Below are 21,198 nucleotides of genomic sequence, written 5' to 3' on the forward strand. Positions count from 1 at the left end.
TCATGTTTTTTTGCGATGCGGCCTTAAATGAGGCCCCTTTTGGCTGCACGCCTGTCTAGTGTCGCGGTGCTTAACCATTGACTGATCTGGATGAAGAGCTGGTTGGCTGACCAGACGTCACGGAAGACGGTGGCTGACTTTCCTTATGCCTTTTTGGCGAGGCCTTGGATACTTTGAAAGGAGTCACTGGGGGCAAGAGCACTCTTCTGCCCCAGAATCCGAAGAACAAGTCCTTTCGCGGCAAGCGGGGTCCCGCCTTTAGACCCACTTGGGTCCTTTCGTGCCTTTAAGTCACAATTCAAGGGCAAACCTTTCAAGGGCCAAGGTGGCCAGAAGAAGCCCTGGGCGGGTAAGCAAAAGTCCGGCCATGCCGGCACGGCGGCTCAGCCCGCCTCTGCCTGAAGGGACGCCCTCACCCGTTTCAGGGGTGGGGGGACGTTTGCGCGTTTCCTCCAACCTTGGCTGCTCCAAATTCCGGACAGGTGGGTTCAGGAGATCATTCGATCAGGATACAAGATCAAATTCCTTTCACGGCCGGCGGACAGATTCTTTCCCTCAAATCTTCATTTGACCCCAGGGCGTTTTACAGGACCTGCATCGAGCGGTGCAGGACCTCTTGGTCCAGGGGGTAATTGTCCCGGTGCCTCATCGGGACACGTTTCGGGGGTTTTACTCCAATCTGTTCACTGTGCCTAGAAAGGAGGGCAAGGTGCGTCCTATCCTGGACTTGAAAGCTCTGAACCGCTTCGTGCGCGTTCGGAAGTTCCGCATGGAGTCCCTCCACTCGGTGGTGGCCTCCCTGAGTCCAGGGGAATTCCTGGCCTCTATCGACCTAAAGGATGCGTATCTGCACATCCCCATTTTCGAGGGTCATCAGAGGTACCTTCGGTTCGCCATTGCGGAGGACCATTATCAGTTTGTAGCGTTACCTTTCGGTCTCGCTTCGGCTCCAAGGGTCTTTACCAAAGTGCTGGCGTCTGTTCTGAGCCTGTTGAGGGCACAGGGCATTGCGGTCTTGGGATATCTAGACGATCTTCTGTTAAGATCCAGTGCCAGTTAGAGCCTGACGTGCGATCTGTTCACTATGGTACAGACGCTACAGGAGTTCGGTTGGACCATCAACGTTCAGAAGTCGACTTTGTCTCCTTCGGTTCGTCTTCCCTATCTGGGAATGGTTCTGGACTCTGCTCAAGCATAGGTTTTTCTGCCAGAGGACAAGCTCCGGACCCTTCAAAACGAGGTCAGGGACAACTAGTCCTCATCGCTCAGGACCTGTATGCGGTGCCTGGGGTTGATGGTATCAGCCTTCGAGGCGATACCATTTGCTCAGTTTCACACTCGGTCTCTCCAAAGCGATATCTTGGCCAGGTGGGACGGGCTTCCTCAGTCCTTGCATCTGAGGGTTTCGTTGAGTCGCCAGACCAGAATGGCTCTTCTGTGGTGGCTTCAGTCCCCAGCTGTGTCGGAAAGGAAAGTCCTTCCGTCCGTTGCTGTGGACGGTGATTACCACGGATGTCAGCCTGTCGGGCTGGGGTGGAGTCCTGGGCAACCTGTCTGCCCAGGGCACTTGGTCGGAGGAGGAATCCTTCCTTCCGATCAACATATTGGAATTGAGAGTGATCAAGCTCTGTCTCTTCCAGTGGTCGGATCGACTTCGGGGGCCGTCCTGTTAGAGTACAGATGGACAATGCTACCGCGGTGGCTTACATCAACCACCAAGGGGGCACCAGGAGTGCCCGGGCGGTGACCGACATTCTGTCTTGGGCCGAGACTCATGTCCCGGCAATATCAGCAGTTCATATTCCGGGTGTGGAGAATCGACAGGCCGACTATCTGAGCCGCCAGACCCTGGACCAGGGGGAATGGTCCCTACACCCGGAGGTCTTCCAAATGCTGTGTGCGAAGTGGGGATCCCCGAACGTGGATCTGTTCGTCTCTCGGCTAAACCACAAGGTGGAAAGGTTCGTGGCAAGAACGCGCGATCCGTGGGCGGACGCCTCGGATGCGTTAGTGGCCCCTTGGCATCAGTATCGTCTGATGTCTGTCTTTCCTCCGATTCAGTTGTTGTCCAGGTTCCTTCGCAGGCTAGCCTCGGAACCGCACATGGTGATCCTGGTGGCGCCGGACTGGCCATGCCGGTCCTGGTACGCCGACGTTCACCTGGTGGTCAAGCCTCCTTGGCGGCTGCCACTGCGGGAAGATCTACTGTCTCAGGGACCGATCTTCCATCCTGCTTTACAGTCGCTGGCTTTGACGGCCTGGCTGTTGAGACCCAGGTCCTGAGGGACAGGGGTCTCTCCCCAGAGGTCATTCCTACTTTGATCAAGGCTAGGAAAGCCTCGCCTGGTAAAATTTATTGGAAAGCCTATTTTGCCTGGTGTGAGTCCAGGGGGTTTTCTCCTCGCTCATACTCGGTGACGAGAGTGTTGGCTTTCCTTCAGACTGGTGTGGACCAGCACCTGGCGCTGGCCAAGTTCAAGGGCCAGGTTTCTGCACTGGCTGTTCTTTTTCAATGCCCTGTGGCGTCTCATTCCTTAATTCGCACCTTTTATTCAAGGTGTGCGACATTTAGCTCCTCCCCGGAGGAAGCCTCTACCTCCATGGGACTTGAACTTGGTTCTGTCCGTATTGCAGCGTTCTCCCTTTGAAAACATCCGGGAGATATCGTTACCTCTGCTGTCTAAAAAGGTTGCCTTTCTAGTGGCGATCACTTCGGCTCGCAGGGTGTCAGAGTTGGCGGCGTTGTCTTGCCGCTCTCCTTATTTGGTGGTTCACAAGGATAAGGTGGTCTTGCGACCTCATTCGTCTTTTCTCCCTAAGGTGGTCTCTGATTTTCACCTTAACGAGGACATTGTTTTGCCTTCGCTCTGTGCGAAGCCTAAGCATCCTAAGGAGGTTGCAATACATTCCTTGGATGTTGTCAGGGCGATCAGGGTTTACCTGTCGTCCACTGAATCCTTTCGGAAATTGGATTCCCTCTTTGTCCTTCCTGAGGGACCTCGGAAGGGCATGGCTGCGTCTGCGGCGACCATTGCCAAATGGATCAGACAGACCATTGTACAGGCCTATGCTTTGAGGGAACGGGTTCCACCCTTTCCTGTTAAGGCGCACTCTACCAAATCATTGAGTACGTCCTGGGCCTACCGGCATCAGGCCTCGGTGGCCCAGGTGTGCAAGGCTGCGACTTGGTCGTCGGTGCACACCTTTTCCAAATTCTATAAGGTGGATGTTCTGGCATCAGCTGATGCCTCCTTTGGCCGCAAAGTTCTCAGTGCGGCAGTGCCATAGGGGACCCTGGTTTTTTTGTGGGTCCCTGGCTGTTGGGGTGTTTATCCCCTGGGTAATTTGTTTTCCTGGGTTGTTGCTCCTGTTGAGCTTTTTCTGTTGCCCAGAAGGTTCTCTTACTGTGCGTGTAAGGTTCCTTTCTCTGATGTGGGTACTGCGTTGCCTTTTCTACGGTTGCGTCTCCCACCCCTCCTGTCTACACTGCTTTGGGACATCCTAATAGTGATGACTTATGAGGGGCGGCGACTGTTGGAGGACTCAGAAAGGAATTTTACGGTAAGATTTTACAAAAATTCAGTTTTTTCACAATAGAAAATACTACACATTTTAAACCACCATTTTAGGAAAAAGAGGTAATTTTGAAATTGATGGCAGCAACATGCCTTAAAGTTGGGACAGGGCAAAAAAAATCTGGCAAAGTAAGTGATACTAAAAAGAAAAACCTGTAAGAACAATTTGCAACTATTTTGGTTAATCGGCAACCGGTCCGTAACCTGAATGGATCTTCGAGAGTCAGAGTGTCTCAGAAGTAAAGATGGGCTGAGGATTACCAATCTGTGAAAAGCTGCATCTAAAAATTGTGGAACAATTTTAGAATATGGTTCCTCACTGATTAAATATATCCTCTACAGTACATATCGTCTCCATCCATCATCGATTCAGAACATCTGGAGAAATCTCTGTGCACAAGGGATAAGGCCGAAACACAATATTGGATGCTTGTGATCTTCAGGCTCTCAGATGGCACTGCATTAAAAACAGGAATGATTCTGTGATAAACATCACTGGATAGGCTTAAAAAAAAAAAAAACCTCCAAAAATTCAGGTTTAATCCTCTTATCATGCAAAGAAGAAACCATATCTGAACATAATCCAGAAACGCCATCTTCTCTGGGCCAAAGATTTAAAATAGTCTGTTGCAAAGTGAAAAACCGTACTGTTGTCAGACAAATCAAAATTGTACATTCTTTTTCACATCCATGGGCACCACATCCTCTGAACTAAAATGGAGAGGGACCTTCCAGCTTGTTATTGGCACGCCGTTCAAAAGCCTGTATTTCTGGTGGTTTAAGGGTGCATTAGCATGTACAGAATGGGTAGCTTGCACATCTGGAAAGACAACCTCAATGCTGAAAGATATAAGATAATTTTGAAATTGATGGCAGCAACATGTCTCAAAGTTGGAATAGGGCAATGTTTACCACAGTGTATCATCCCCTCTTTAACACTCTGTAGGCATCTGGGAACTGAGGAGACCAGTTGCTGGAGTTTTGGAAGAGGAATGTTATCCCATTGTTGCCTGATCTAGGATTCTAACTACTCAAAAGTCTGGGGTCTTTGTTGTATATTATGTTTCAAGATGGGCCAAATATTTTCAATTGGTGGAAGGTCTGGACTGCAGGCAGGCCAGTTAAGCACTCAAACTTTTTTTACTACAAAGCCATGCTGTTGTCATACAGTGCATCCGGAAAGTATTCACAGCACCTACTTCTTTCCACATTTTATGTTACAGCCTTATTCCATAATGGAATAAATGACTTTTATAGTTTTATTGCTACATTCAGCTTTCCCTCGATCCTGACTAATCTCCCAGTTTATGCCGTTTAAAAAAACATCCCCAAAACTTGATGACGCTGCCACCACTATTCTTCACTGTAGGGATGGTACTGGCCAGGTGATGAGCGGTGCTTGGTTTTTACATAGCTGAGCTATCAGCAATAGTAATAGTTTATCAGTGAGTAATACCCATTGTCTGTGAACTGATTTTTCACGTTATGTAAAATCGCATATGTGGATTTTAGTTGGCGTGCCACTTTTTTTGGAATTGGGGTTGTATGTCTGTATGCGTGACACAATGACTAGTAGACCTGACTTGCATCTCTTCTTCTGAATGTATCTACTCTAGTTCTAATGATATAAGAGGCATTCTGAATTCAACGGGCAGAGTAGGACTCTAGCAGGTGTGTGAAGTGCAGGGATCTTGACACCCAAAATCTGGAGACTCCCAACAAGAAACGTTAGGTGTAACTCAATCATTTTACAGTACCTGAAATACAAATTTTGCAAAGATTGGCCACTGTGATTGTGCGTTGCTGTTAAACAGTGCTCTCTGCTGGCTGTTCATTCAGCTAAAGTCGTGGGTGATTTGTGTCACAAAAATTGCATTAGTTGAATTTTTTGAATAATATTTTCATCTGCACATTTTCCTGCATTGTTCCTTGATACACAGCAACCCTGCACCATAAATAATAATAAAACCACAACCATCTTCTTCCCCTTTTTTTTTTTATCAAATAAAAAAAAATCAGTCCAAACTATGAGGTTATTGTTGATTCCAGACTGTTGAACCCTTTTGAACTGGTAATTAGGACTGGTGGCAGCATAGAAAAAAAGCAATATGTAGGGACTATTTTCACATCCTTTTCTCACAAGATGCATGATTTTTTGCTGTAAATGCATTGTAATCTAAATCTCATTTTTATGTGACTGGTTTTCATCTATGGACTAGTTCAATGTGAAAATCAAAACTATATAGGGGCTCACTTATGTCTATATATGCGCATTAGCATGTTTTCTGCAGTGTGCACGCATATGTGTAAATGAGCCCTTAGTCATTTGTGAGAATTACTGGCTTTCTTTTTTTACTACATTTGTGTAAACAATCCGAAGATACAATGCTGTAAAAAGTTATAATTTTGATCTACTGGTTTTTGTTTTATTTCTTATAGGTGCCATAAAATTTGTTGTAGCTGTAGCGGCCTTTTTACTCACCTTTTATGTGATATCTCAAGTATTTGATATAAAAATGGATTCCAATTTAGGAAAACTTTTAGGTAAGTACTATGCCGTGTGATTCCTGTATTTGTATTTCTTTCCTCAAAGTGGTTGTAAACCCTCTCATATACCCAGTGACGTGAATCACCTCAGATGATACACAGAGATGAAACAAATCCTCCTACAAGCTACAAGTTTTTTACTTGTTTATCTGCAGCCTTCTCTTTTCTACACCCCTTTAAAAGGGCAGAATCGTGTTTAAAATTCTTCATCTGTTAGTATCACAGAGGGGGGTGGAGAGCTGCAGTTAGTGTGTTGAGAGTTGATTGGAGTAAAGGAACAGACCCCCCCCCCCCCCCAACACCGCACATAGGAGCAGAAGAAGGATACAGGGCTGTGTTGCGAATATACCAGCTGTGTGCTGAGCTCTCCTCCCCTTCACATACACAAATTTATCTCCTGTTGCCTGGACCCAAGAATCAAATTCTGCTCCACCCCCCCCCCCCCCCCCCCAAAAAAAACAAAAAAACAAAAAAGGAAGACATGCTGGATGAGATGGGGAAATGCCATCCATAATGCGCTGCAAGCTGATGACACACAAAACTACTGGAAACAAAAAATCCTCTTGAGCGTCAATTTGAAGCCCCTCCAGAGACTCTAGGCTTTGTGAGGCCTTAGGCAGACCTTAAGCATTAGGCCCTGCTCACACTTGTGATGGGGGGAAAAAAAACAAAGTGATTAAAAATAACTGTATAAATAAATTGCATATATTAAGAGCCTTAAAGTGCTGGTGTTGGTGTTCTCTATCTTAACTGGCGTCAGTGCACTTTCTCTCAGTACAGGCGTTGGGGCACTCAATCTTAGTGCAGTGTGTCTTGAAGCTAGTGTCAGTGTCCTATATCAGTGCTGATGTCAGTGTTCTCTATCTCCTTGTCCTCCTATCTCTGTGTCAGTGTCCTCTATCTCTAATGTCCTCTGTCTCGGTGCTGGTGTCAGTGTCCTCTTTCTTTTCTGGTGTCAAGGCACTCTTTCACAATGCTCTCTACCTTGGTGCTGTGTCCTCTATCTCAGTGGGTGTCAGTGCTCTCTCGTAGTACTGTTCTAGTGCTAGTGTCAGTGCACACTCTTGGTGCTGGTGTCAGTGCACACTCCTCTCCTCTTATCTGTGTCCTCTTATCTCTGTGCTGGTGTCTTCTATAAGTGCTGTACTCGTGGAGCTCCTTGAACTTGGCCTCATAGAAGAGAAGGGGCTGTGTAAGTTTCACCACCTCAGAGGTCTCCTCATCCCCGCCAGGCCGCAGTAGGTCCCCCGGAACTCCCTGTAGAGGAAGAACTCCTGACGGGAGATAGCCGCGGTTAAGCCATGAGGTGAGAAGGGTCCTTATCCCCCACACACCATTTCATACCCCACCCCTTCTCCCCTGGGGACATGGGGTTGTCTCACTCCCCATGACCAAGCTGCAGGACACATCTGTGGTCACCTAGGCCCTCTCCAGCAGCAGCACAGACAGGGTGATCAGCATATCTCAGACTCCAAGGATCTGCGTATGACGAGGGGAGGAGGGGGGGCTGGCCTGGCAGACAAGCCTGCGGTGTCCTCCGGTTCTCCGAGGGCTATTGCACCGCAGCGCCTGTTTTTTTGTGTGGGAGCAGGAAAGGATGCAGCTGACTCGGGGGGCTGGGGGGGGGGGTAGGGAACTCTGCTACTCTCCCCCAGAGGCAGCTCTTTAATTGGGCAGCAGCGAGGCCTAAGGCGACTGCCTAATTAAATAGGCGCCTCTGCCACACCTCTCAAAGTGCTGCCTGGATCCAGTAAACCCAGTGGGACCCATGGTAGGGCCGGCCCTGGTGCTGGGGAAAACTTTTCTCAAAAGCGACTCATGCTGATCAGAGGAACGAATCACCAGAGAGAAACCACACTTGGGTCTTTGGAGAGCAATAAGTAAACACTACAGATAATACTGTATGTGCTTTGTTTAGATTTTATGACTGGGCTTTACAACCCCTCTAAAGTAGAATTGCAGCCTATACCTAAATAGTCTTAAAAATACCAGATCATGTGACTGGACTGGAGCAGGCTAAAAAAGGTTAGTATATACATCTTTCTAACACTGATTAGTCAGCTTAGGTGTTAGGATTCATTTACAACCACTTAAAGAGGGCAACGTGTGGACTCTCTTCCATGTGGAGGAGTGCTAGCAGTCTTTTTTTTTTTTTTTTTTTTTTTTTTTTTAAGACTGCTTTTTTAGAATCTTTTTTTTTTTTTTTTATTTCTAAGCAACAAGATGGTGTTCCTATTTGATTATGTTGTGGTCTTGTAAAACTGATGCTTAAAACTGATGCAAATTATTTAGGCAGTTAAGGTGTCCAGAAAGTGACCTGGGGGAGTTGCTTTTAGGGGTTCTTGCTGATCAGTTTCAAGCCTTCCTTCATAGATCCCATGATGACACTGGTAGTTGGCAGCACAGGTAAGGTCCTCCTGGCTGGTTGCTGTGGTTTACTGCATTCAGTCTTACTGAAGACCATGAATGAACTTTATAGTTTATTTTTTATTTTTATTTTTTTTGAAGCTCTTAATTTTTACTCGTATGAAAAACAATGTGAGGTTTGCATTTCTTATATGATGATCTTAATACATGTTGTTTGTTTGTACTTTTAGCTCGAGTGCCCCTGGATAATGGCGCACATCCTAGTAAGTAAAGTCAACCAGTTCTCTGTTTATGGAAATTCCGTTCATTTTAAAGAACGTTATCTTTGCTCTTTTAAAGTAATATAGAACATTCAGCGTTTTATAGTTTAACACCCTTGTTTACAAAAAAATACACCTTCACCTTAATCTACTATTTATGAGAGTTTTTTACACCAGCACATGCGGCTTACAACTTTCAAATCTGCGGGCTTCTGTACTCATGGTGCTGCTTTCCAAAACTACCAGTCTTCGCAAGAAAGGGTTAACAGTAGACAGTACATTCTCCAGTCAGGTTGTTCGGAGAGGAAGCATTGGAGGTGGAGGAGGAGAAGGGAAGAGCAGGGAAAGCAGGGGAGCGCCTTGCCATCCCAGGCTATGGGGCTGTGTGTTTGTAGGTAGTCCCTGCATGCAAGCATGGCTCCATGGGACATTGCAGCAGAAAGAAGCCACCCTGAAACAGGAAACCATGGCACCAGTCTACATGAGAACATAGACCAAAATTAAAAGATAAACAAGCCATATACTCAGGAAATGATTGAGTCAGCTTCTGAAAATGATAAAAAATTGAGGGTTTAATATTTCTATAATTTTCGGTAGCATTAAAAAATAGTGATGCATAGACATTATATTGTCAAAAGTATTGGGACGCCTGCCTTTACATGCACATGAACTTTAATGGCATCCCAGTCTTATTCCATAGGGTTCAGCATTGAGTTAGCCCTCCCTTTGCAGCTAGAACGGCTTCAGCTCTTCTGGAAAGGCTGTCAACAAGGTTTAGGAGCGTGTCTATGGGAATGTTTGACCATTCTTCCAGAAGCACATTTGTGAGGTCTGACACTCCCAATTTGTTTGACAACAAAGTGTAGTTTTACTCCATTTAAGTTATATCGTTGTTTTCTGAGGGTATCAGTAAGATTAGAAGGCACAATGTGTAGAACTGTGTTGGTGGACAAATGTATATCTGTCATCTATGAAGGAATCTTTCAGCTTTCAGGCCATTTAGCCTAGCATTAGGAGTGTCAGTGCCCTAAAGCAGTGGTCTTTGGGCATTATTCCACCCACTGTCAACTACAATGGGGGCGTTCTGCCACTGACGCCAATGATGGGGCACTGTCCCACTGACACCGGTGATGAGGTACTGTTCCTCCCACTGACACTGGTCTACAAATTTTGGGAGACGATCAACCTACGAGAGAACGTGCTAATTTGTATATATTTTGATTAGATGAATTAGAAAACGTGTGATTAAAGGTGCTGGTTGGCTACGTTTTTTCAAGATGTTTCAACATAAAGCTTTATACACAGACGAGTATAGTTGCATACAAGGGAGGGAGGTGTCTGATGATCATGATGCCTCATAACTTCTCGACAAGCAGGGTAGAACAATGGAAATGGTACCACATGGAAGTGGTATTATACATTTATCTTCACTTTGAGACTAAAGATTATTACCTAACTGTAATGTATTGTACTTTTATTGTAAGATACATTTTGTCTTTGCCAGATCTTTGCTTCATGCAGTTAAATCTGGTGACTTGTGAAAGTGTCATTGCTTAACATTTCCCAGGAACAGTTGCGTAACATTTTTCCATCAGAAGCCAAGACTCCTCAAACTGTAAACATTGCAGATAACTTCTGCTAAATTTTGGGCAAGGTTACATTTGCATCTCACATGTGCAGTATGACGGCAGTGGTAAAAAAGGCATACCACCTATATTTTGGATGCAAAATTGGGGGATCAGGACAAGAATTGGGCCCCTCATTATTGTTGCATTACATGTGCAACTTATCTGTGTCATTGGCTAAACAAGAAGAAAGTCTATGCCTTTCACAGTCTCAATGGTGTGGAAGGAGCAAGAAAATGTTCCATGAAAAGGCAGTAAATGAATGGAAAGTTTTTTATGTTATTGGTATCAATAAAAAGATATATTGATAATCATTAGTGTGGTACCATTCTAGTTGCTATATCAAATTTTGCATAAACGTTATGGAGCATAATTGCACATCCCCCTTGTAATTTTAAACTATTTTGATGCAATTTTGACCTTATGCTGTATCTTGGAAACTGGAGCCAATTAATACTTTATTAGTGACCCTGGTAAAGTTTTTAGCTACTTTCATATCCGAGGCTTTCTCCTTATAGCCAGTGTTACCAATGCTCGTCAAACCCTTATCAAGGTGAAAGCTTGCATGTGCCCAAAGTTTGATGGCATGTAGTTACTATATAGAGTAAAGATGCTAAGCTTACTTTAATAAACCAAATGTCTTCCTTTTTTTTTTTTTGCATCCAGCTACTAAAGCTCCAAGATACAGATGCGGAATTTCAAAGATTTGTCCAGAGAAGCATTTTGCCTTTAAGATTGCAAGTGGAGCAGCTAATGTGGTTGGACCAAAGATTTGTTTGGATGATAATGTGTAAGTACTCTGTAAGACTCTTATTTCCTTTTCTGCATTGTAAACATAGTTTATAGAGAGGGAGGGAGGCATATATTTTTAAAGTTTTTGTATATTTTCTTTATGCTTTTTTTTTTTTTTTTTTGGCCAGTTTATGCTTGGCCAGATTAAAAAATGCAAAACGCGTAAAATATGCACTACATGCTTTTCTGCAGCATCTCCATTGAAGTATTTTGAACCCGAAAAAGCACCGTTTTGCATTTAAAAAGTCCCTCACCTCTTCCAAAAATGCAGAGGCACAAAATGCATTGATGGGAACGTGGACCATAGGAACCCATGTTAAAAATGTCATGCGTTTCTGCAAAAAGCACAAAAAAAAAACACATTGGTGTGAATAGAGACTAATACCAGAGCTAGGGAAAAGGATTATTGGATGCATTTAAAAAAAAAAAAAAAGAAAAAGAGTTTTGTTCTTTATTTTCAGATTAATGAGCGGTGTGAAGAACAATGTTGGTCGTGGCATAAATACTGCTTTGGTGAATGGTAGGTATTGCTCTATTTACCTTTTTTATAGAGAAGTTTTTCTTGGTTGCAACTCTAGTAAAGCAAATCAATAAGGGCTCATATACACAGGGCGTTTTTGCTGGTGGTTTTAGGAGCGTCGGATGTTTTTTTTTTTTTTTTTTTTTGCAGCTTAAAAGTGCCCCTCCATGTTATCTTATCTTATAGCCTCATGCGCGCGCACACAGACATTTTGCAGCTGTAAATGGCATAGGCGTTTTCAAGCTGCAAAAAAAACCTCAGGGCCAGTGCATTCTGAGGATCTGCCTCGGAGCTGTAAAAACGTCTGATGCTGCTTAAGGTTGCTTATACAGCGTGAGGCCACGTTGTATGTTTTTTTTCTTTATGTGAAAATCAATGGTTTCCTATGCGAGCCCATTGATTTGAATGAAAGTCTGATCAGGATGATCCGACTTGTGGTGCGACTTGCGCTCTGAGGATCTTGAGGGGGGATCTCCACGCCAATTAGGAAAAAAATGGCGCGGGCCCCCCCAAAATCCATACCAGACCCTTATCCGAGCATGCAGCCCGGCAGGAAAGGGGAGGAGACGAGCGGGCGAAACTCCGGACTATACCTGGCCACACGCCCTCAAAATTGGGGGGTGGTGCTTTTGGAGCAGGGCTGCACTCCCCCACCCCAAAGCACCTTGCCCCCATGTTGAAAAGGACAGGGGCCTCTTTCTGTCAACCCTGGGCGGTGGTTGTGGGGGGCTGCGGGCAGGGGGCTTATTGGAATCTGGACGCCCGTTGTAACAAGGGGGGCCCCTCAGATCCTAGACCCCTATGTGAGTAAGTATGGGGTACATTGTACCCCTACCTATTGACCCCAAAAAAGGCAGTGTAGTGTAAATAATGACAAAAGATGGTTTTGAGAAGTCCTTTATTAAAAATCTTCCCCTGGTCGTCCTCCGATGTCTTCCGTGTTTATGCCGGCTCTGCGCTTTGCAGCTCCTTGTATAGCCATGGGGGCATGGGCTCCTGGTGACATACCCTGGAGTGGAGACCCCACCCTTAATGTCGTTATCTGATGATTCGTGGCGGCATAAGGGGACGGGGTCTCCATGTGACGTCACCGGGAGGCCACGCCCCCATGGCTATATAAGAAGCTGCAAAGAGCGGAGCCGGCATAATCACGGGAGACCTTGTCAGAGGAGGACCGGAGAAAGAAGATCAGAGGTAGATATTTAACAAAGGACTTCTCAAAACCGTCTCTTGTCATTATTTACACTACACTGCCTTTTTTTGGGGTTAATGGTTAGGGGTACAATGTACCCCATACTCATTCACATAGGGAGGGGGTCCGGGATCTGGGGGGCCCCCTTGTTCAACAGGGGGCTTTCAGATTCCAATAAACCCTGCCCGCAGACCCCCACAACCACCGCCCAGGGTTGTCGGGAAGAGGCCGTTATCAACATGTGGACAAGGTGCTTTGGGGTGGGGGGGGTTCAGAGCCCCCCCCGCTCCAAAGCACCCCCCCCCCCATGTTGAGGGCGGGTGGCCTGGCATGGTCCAGGAGGGGGTGGGGCCACTCGCTTGTCCCATCCTCTTTCCTGACCTGCCGGGCAGCATACCTCAGATAAGGGTCTGGTATGGATTTTGGGGGGGGGGACCCCACGCAAAATCCAGACCAGACCCAAAGGGCCTGGTTTGGGGGGACTCCCACGCCATTTTTTCCCCCCATTTTTGGCGTGGGGTTCCCCCTCAAGATCCTCAAAACGCAAGTCGCACCACACGTCGGATCATCCTGATCCGACATGTGATGCGCCTTCTATTCAAATCAATGGGCTGAAAGCTGTATCAAAGACGGCTCATAGGCAACCATTGATTTTGAATGGAGCCAGAAAAACGCTGCTAAAAGCCAACATGGCCAAACGTTCATTAACTGCAATGGAAAAAGGTACTAAAGGCACGTTTTTCCAGCTGCTTTTTCCTGGTGTTAGCAGTGGCTCTTCAGCTCGTTTTTTCTAATGCTCTGTGTGCATGAGGCCTAAATCTAAAACTTGAAGTCTGCAGCTACAATATGTCGTTATTAAAGCTACATGTCCTAGGATTGATTTGGAACTGCACTAAAATATCAGCTCAACTCGGCATTGAAATGTGGTAACTTGGTTCATCTATACTGGGAATGGATGACTCTCCCGTGAAGTCCCAAAGAAAGCTCCAAAATCCATGCAGTAGCCATGGCTTTTTCATCAAGCCAAATAGTCTGTGAACGAAGCTTAAATCTGAATTCCAAGTATAGATATGTGTGAATAGTTACATTGGTCCAGTTTGGACCAATGCAAGTATGCATATACCATACCAAGCCAATTTCATTGGAAGGGGATAATCACTGTGGTAGTAGCCTTTTGCTATAGTGATCATAACCCTTTTCCAGATCCTGTGCAGAACAGCTGCCCTGCTGGAGAGTAACCACAGGAGGTTGTCTGCCTGTCACGGGTGCCATTCAGAGAATACTTTGCATTTTCTTAATGAATGCAAAGCATTTTTTCATTCAACAAGGTGGAGATCGACTAGGTATAAAAAATGCATACTTTACATTGGTCCAAACCAGTCCATGAAAACCTATCCATACCTGAAATTGAGTTTTTAACAGGTATGTTGAGGCATTAAAGGAAATGGCCGATTTTCTATTTCATAAATGTGCCACGTAATTTGTGTTTTTTTTTTTTTTCTCCTCCCCAAGCCTGAGCAATTCAAGCTGATCACATGACCCAATGAGTTAGCAGAGGATACCTTTTTAGAGGATGTTTACATCTTAAAGCAACCAACAGTTGGTAGATTTTAAAGATCTTGGCATCTAAAGTTATGTGCAGATTTTTAATTTTTTTTAAAGAAAATCTTGTGCATCCCTACCACCTTCCAAGCCTTCCTATTTGTTAGTATGGTCACCTATCACATTAAACAACCAGTAGCAGGGGTGCTTAAAGTTGGTGTAAACCTCAGACTTAAAATATGAACAAAGCATAGTGTAATTTCTGTCTTCTGCTTTGTTCCTCTATTGGCACGAATTGCTTATGACAATTTTTCCTGACACAGAGAGAAAAATGGTGATAGGAGGGACCTCCAGCTGATTGACAGTCTCAGCTCTGTTCCTGTGTGCTGTGTAAAGGGGGGTGTGTCTCCTCCTTCCAATCAGCTTTCAGACCTCTCCTCACTGAGCTCTGCAGAGTGTAACTTCAGCTCTCCGTCCCTTTTTTCTGAACTTTCCGACAAGCTTAAAAATGCAGCACTTTGAATGGGTGAAGGGTAGACTGCAGATAGACACAAAGCATGTAGGAGGATTTGTTTAATCTCAGTGTACCTGAGGATAGACGCTTAACTGGGTATATGTAAGGGTTTACAACCACTTTAAGTTTTACAGGTGTAGTAAAGATCTGCATATGAATCAAGATGCATACATTTTGACATTCAGTTTTTAAAGAAGATCTCTTCTGCATTTTTTTTTTTTTTTTTAATGCTCCATTAATTACTTTTAGTAAATTAAGTCTAAAAATGGCAAAGTATTTCTTTACTATAACCAGACTTTGCAACATTGTCCCTGTTTCCTTGCTTTTGATGTGTTTGTGCACTACACAGTGAATGCAGAAGGAAAGTTCCAAGTAATCATGTTTGTGAGATACCATCCAATACTGATATCCAAACTGCATAATTGAAAAAAGCGAGAATGTTTCCTTTTTCCTTTTTTTGTCTTTTTGCTGCATGAACAATTTCAGTTATTTCTTTTTGTGTGTTCTAGGAAAAACAGGAGAGCTGGCAGAAACAAAGTATTATGATCTCTGGGGAGGAGGTAAGAATTGATTTGTGCATTTTTTACATTGCCTTTAGGCCAGGTTCACACTAGCTGCGGCCACGGCTCACAGCAAGGAGCCCGGTGCGTCCCTATTCTCCGTTTCAGGTGCGAATCTGGTCTGACTTTTTGCCTGAATTTGCACCTGAAAGGAAGCCAAAGACACACATGACCGCGGCTGCCCGAAGGTGAACTCTCTCCTTTGAAAGCCAGTCGCAGTCCTCTGTCATGCAAATTGGATGTGGGAAAACCTGCATCCAATTCGCATAAGTGTGAACCCAGCCTTAAAAGTAGGATCATTATAAATAAAAACTGCACTGAATGCTGGGAGGGGGGAGCATCTGTGCATAGTAACCAACCTGCTTCTAACTTCCGCTTGTTCAGTTAAAGTGAAATTTTACCCATAACAATTTGATTAAAAATGTGATTACTCTTTCGCTAATTGACAGACACAGCCCCTGATCCTCTTAACCATTGGGTTATACTGCCCCCTACAGGAGTAGGACACTAGGCATAAAAAGGTCTGGCTTCACCTATACTCCCTCTCTCTGCTATAAGTACTCAGTTTTTTTCTGCCTAGTCAGGAGTAAGGACCTAGTTCTTTGCTGGGATCTCTGGTCCTGGCAATTTTTTTTCTTGTCTCGGTCCGAGTCCCAGCGTTTTTTAGCCGACAGCCTCCCATTTTGATGGTGAGGGGTTCTGTCTGGAGCGTTGCCCCTCTGTTTCCTGGTATTGTGAATAGCTGTCCCCCCCCCTCTCCCCCTGGAGGGTTTTTGGGTGGACATGGGACGTTCGCACCCCTGGTCCCCTCCTTCCCGTTAGGAACCCCCCTATCAGCCTGGTGGTTCCTGTGGGCCATATAGCTCCCCCTTTCCTTCACTGACGCTGGGGCTGTGGGGTGGCCTGGTCCACCACCTGGGGTGGGGGGCAGGGTGGTGCGCTGCTGGCAATCGGCTGTGGGGAGGGGGGGGGACTGTACCTGGTGGGAGCTCCTGCCCAAGCCCCCTCTTCCTTCCTGGGCAGTTTTCTGAATCCTAGGGATCCCTGCTGGGTCCCCGGGAGCCTTGTGGTGCCGCCATTTTGTTGTAGCCTGTGTGCTCAATGCACGGTGGCCATGTTTGTGTAGTCCAGCGACCATTATGCAGTGGTTTGCTGATTAAAATAGTGGCTGGCATAACAGTGAAGCCCTCTGGGCGGCGATTTCGGCAGTGGGAGCCTCTTCTCATTCTGGATCATTTCATTTCCTGATCACCGCATGTGCAGATTCTCCTGGTGGCTGCGGTGCCTGGTTTCTTTCCGGGTCCCATCCATTTATCGATACACTTACGGCGGTTCTGGAGCCTTTGTGTCCCAAGTGGAGGTGGTTTTTGGGCAATGGGCTGGCAAAAACCGTCCCCCGCTTTCCCCTGCCTCATCTGTCTCATCAGAGCCTGAATCGGATTCGGCCGTCGCGGACATGGGTCACCCTGCTGGGTCTGGGATCACGCGCCCTGAATCCTCAGTGAGCATTCCTCTTCTGCAACTGCTTACAAAAAGTTGCTGGTGGTCGCACTGATTGTAGCTGTGCGTGAGACCTTAAAGATGGAGGACGCAGCTGCAATGGAGGCGCAGGTTGTCTTTGGTACGCACAAGCCATCCAGAGCGGAAAAGGTGTTCCCTCTCCCCTCTTTTGATAGAACTGTCACTAAAGAGTGGGGACGAGCAAAGCGTCCCTTTGGGGGTCCCTAAGCAATTTGCTAGGCAATACCCCTATGAGGAGTCCCTTCTTAAGAAGTGGACTGTTCCACAGGTGGGGGACCCTCCGGTTTCCAGAATAAATAAGGCATTCATGATTCTGGATGAAGAGTCCCCGGGTTTTAAGGACCCAGCTGACAGAAGGGGGAGGTTGTGGCCTGCATTATGTACACCCTGGCTGATTCGGCACTGAGGCCGATATCACCATTGCCCTGGTGTTGCAGACTGACTGAATGGGCTAGGCTTTTCCACCGTGACCTGAAGGGGGAGTAGCTCCCCCCCTGCCTTTTGCTGATCTGGCGGACCAGCTGGTCCAAGGGCTGCATTTTAACTGTCATGCCTCTTTGGATGCGGCTCCCCTCGTGGCTCGGCTCTCTGTTTCGGCGTGTCTTTTGGCTCAAATGCTGGTCTGCAGACCAGACTTCTAAAAAGGCCTTGACTGATCTTTCCTTTCAAGGAGATAGCCTGTTTGGTGCAACTCTGGATGACATCATTAAAGGTCTCACAGGGGGGGAAGAGTACAGTTGTGCTCATAAGTTTACATACTGTTACAGAATTTATGATTTTTTTTGGCCATTTTTCAGAGAATATGAATGATAAAACAAACTTTTCTTTTTAAATCATAATAGAAACTACCTAGATGACCCTGATCATACTTGCATACATACTTACTTTACATACCCTGGTGATTTTGGCCTGATAACATGCACACAAGTTGACACAAAGGGGTTTTAATGGCTATTAAAGGTAACCATTCTCACCTGTGATCGGTTTGCTTGTAATTAGTGTGTGTGTGTATAAAAGGTCAATGAGTTTCTGGACTCCTGACAGACCCTTGCATCTTTCATCTAGTGCTGCACTGACGTTTCTGGATTCTGAGCCATGGGGAATACAAAATAATTGTCAAAGGATCTGCTGGAAAAGGTAGTTGAACTGTATAAAACAGGAAAGGGATATTAAAAGATATACAAGGAATTGAGAATGCCAATCAGCAGTGTTCAAAATCTAATCAAGAAGTGGAAAAAGGGGGGTTCTGGTGAAACCAAACCACGGTCAGGTCGATCAACTAAAATTTCAGCCACAACTTCCAGGAAAATTGTTTGGGATGCAAAGAAAAACTCACAAATAACTTCAGTTGAAATACAGGACTCTCTGAAAACGTGGTGTGGCTGTTTTCAAGATGCACAATAAGGAGGCACTTGAAGAAAGATGTGCTGCATGGTTGAGTCGCTAGAAGAAAGCCATTACTACACAAATGCCACAAAGTAGCCTGCTTAAAATATGCCAAACAGCACAGAGACAAGCCTCAAACCTTCTGGCACAAAATCATTTGGAGTGATGAGACCAAAATTGAGCTTTTTGGCCACAACCATAAACTGTACAATTGGAGAGGAGTCGACAAGGCCTATGATAAAAGGTACACCATTCCTACTGTGAAACACGAAGGTTTATCGCTGATGTTTTGGGATGTGTGAGCTACAAACGCACAGGAAATTTGGTCAGAATTGATGGCAAGATGAATGCAGTTTATCAAAAAATACTGGAGGAAAATTTACAGTCATCAGCCCGGAACCTGCGCATGGGACGTACTTGGACATTCCAACATGACAATGTTCCAAAACGCAAGGCCAAGTCGACCTGTTATTGGCTACAAGAGAATAAAGTGAAGGTTCTGGAGTGGCCATCTGTCTCCTGACCTCAATATCATTGAGCCACTATGGGAAGATCTCAAACGTGCAGTTCATGCAAGACAGCCCAGGAATTTACAGGAACTGGAGGCTTTTTGCCAGGAAGAATGGGCAGCTTTACCATCTGATAAGATAGAGCCTCATCCACAAATACCACAAAAGACTTCAAGATGTCATTGATGTTAAAGGGGCAATACACGGTACTAAGAACTGGGGTATGCAAACTTTTGATCTGGGTCATTTGGGGTAGTTTCTATTGTCTTTATGATTTTTAAAAAGAGTAAACACAGTTGATAATAAATGGCTTCAGGCAAATGCTAACCATGAGTGAAAAAAGTTTTTGTGTTATTCATATTCGCTGAAAAATGGCCAATAAATCATAAATTCTGCCAGGGTATGTAAACTTTTGGGCACAACTGTACCTTTTTTCCCACAGGCTACTAAGGGCAAGGACCCTTGTCGTAGAAGTGGGCCCTCCTCGGCTTAGAAGACGTTGTTTCATCCCTCAGGATCGACTAACAAGGGATCGGAGCCCTTCGGTGACTCCTCTGAAGGATCCAAGCGAACTTGGTCTGGAAAGTCAAGTGCGGGCTTTTCAAGACCTGTGGACGAGGCCCCTTCAGCATGAAGGTGCGCCCTCACCTGTATCTGATTGTCTTCACTGGTTACCAGACCCGTGGACTCCCCTGGTACAAGAACACGTGGGTCCACGAGGTCATTTTGGTCCGGCTACAGCATCGAGTTTCGTTCTTACCCTCCGGTAAGGTTCTTCCTTACAACGTGCGACTGTCCCCGGTCTGCTTACAGGCTCTTTATGGGGCGGTGCATGTCCTTTTACTTTAAAGGTTGATGGTCCCGGTTCTGACTTTGGAATGTTTTCAGGGGTTTTACTCAAACCCGTTTACAGTCCCCAGGAAGGAAGGGAAGGTGCGTCCAATTCTGGACCTCAAGGCGCTGAACTGCTTTGTGCAAGTGCAGAAGTTCAGAATAGAGTCCATTCGCATGGTGGCGGCTTTCCTGCATCATGGGGATTTTCTTGCCTCCATCGACATCAAGGATGCTTACCTTCACACTCCAATATGCATCGTCTCCAGCGCTTCCTCCGCTTTGCCGTGGGATAGGAGCATTATTCGTTTTTGGCCTTACACTTTGGTCTCACCTCTGCTCCTCAAGTCTTCATAAAAGTGTTAGTCCCGATGCCAGCTTTGTTATGCCAAAGGGGGATCGCGGTACTGAGCTACTTGGACGACCTCCTTCTGCGAGCAGAGTCTCCTACTGCTCTGGTGGAAAACCTGGAAATCCCCATATGAACTCTGTGGGAGTTCGGCTGGATTCTGAATTTTCAGAGGTCTGCTCTGGTTTGGTCCACAATGCTGGACTATCTGGGTCTGACTCTGGACTCGGCCAGAGTGCTCCTTCCTCTGGACAAACTCCAGAAACTGCAGGCTGCTATTCATCTCCTGCTGTCTAGCAGATGGTCATCCCTCCGGACTTGCATGCGGGTGCCTGGAACATTGGACGGATCGTCTTCAGGGATGTCCAGTGCGCATTCAATCGGACAATGCTATGGCTTATGTCAATCACCAGGGGGCACAAGAAGTGTCCTGATGGCTCTGGAGGTAGCCAGCATTTTAAGGTGGGCAGAACGGTTCTTTCTAGCCCTCTCCGCCGTACACATTCCCAGGGTGAAAAACTGGCAGGCGGATTACCTCAGTCGGCAGGCATTTGGACCAAGGGGAGTGGTCCCTTTTTTTATCTGGAGGTGTTTCATCAGTTATGTTTCAGGTGGGGCATCCCCGAGGTGGATCTGTTGGCATCCCGGCTCAACAGAAAGGTGCAGAGGTTTGTGGCTCGGTCACGGGATCCTCTGGCAGACATGCTGGTGGCCCCATGGGGGTCAGTATCGTCTGATTTAAGCCTTCCCTCTACTCAAGCTTCTGCCAAGACTTCTATGCAGGATCGGGGTAGAGGGGATTCTGGTCATCTTGGTGGCCCCAGACTGGCCTCCCAGGTTTTGGTAGGCCGATCTGGTGCGGCTGGTCACCGACGTTCCTTGGAACAGATCCTCCCTGAGAGGAAGTTTCCAAGGACCAATCTTCCATCCTGCTTTACATTCGCTGGCTTTCATGGCTTGGCTGTTGAACGCCAGGTGCTAATGGATAGAGGTTTGTCTGATTCAGTGATTCCAATGCAGTTAAAAGCTAGGAAATCTACTTCTGGAAAGATCTACCATCGTACGTGGAAGACGTACATTGCGTGGTGTGAGTCTCTTGGGGTTCATC

At 46.1% G+C, this 21,198-nt stretch overlaps 1 protein-coding gene across 1 annotated transcript in view; it reads left to right on the top strand.

The window, feature by feature from the left end:
• Positions 1 to 21,198, top strand: part of FAM3C (FAM3 metabolism regulating signaling molecule C) — a 103,664-nt gene that overhangs the window by 73,258 nt on the left and 9,208 nt on the right. Inside the window, exons 3-7 of the mRNA XM_082256069.1 lie at positions 6,015 to 6,119; positions 8,720 to 8,752; positions 11,041 to 11,164; positions 11,628 to 11,686; positions 15,444 to 15,494. Of these exons, the coding sequence (XP_082112195.1) occupies positions 6,015 to 6,119; positions 8,720 to 8,752; positions 11,041 to 11,164; positions 11,628 to 11,686; positions 15,444 to 15,494 (372 nt within the window). The remainder of the gene's footprint in view (positions 1 to 6,014; positions 6,120 to 8,719; positions 8,753 to 11,040; positions 11,165 to 11,627; positions 11,687 to 15,443; positions 15,495 to 21,198) is intronic.

This window comes from Pelophylax lessonae (assembly GCF_965119305.1).
Source record: "Pelophylax lessonae genome assembly, chromosome: 4".
Lineage (NCBI taxonomy): Eukaryota > Metazoa > Chordata > Amphibia > Anura > Ranidae > Pelophylax > Pelophylax lessonae.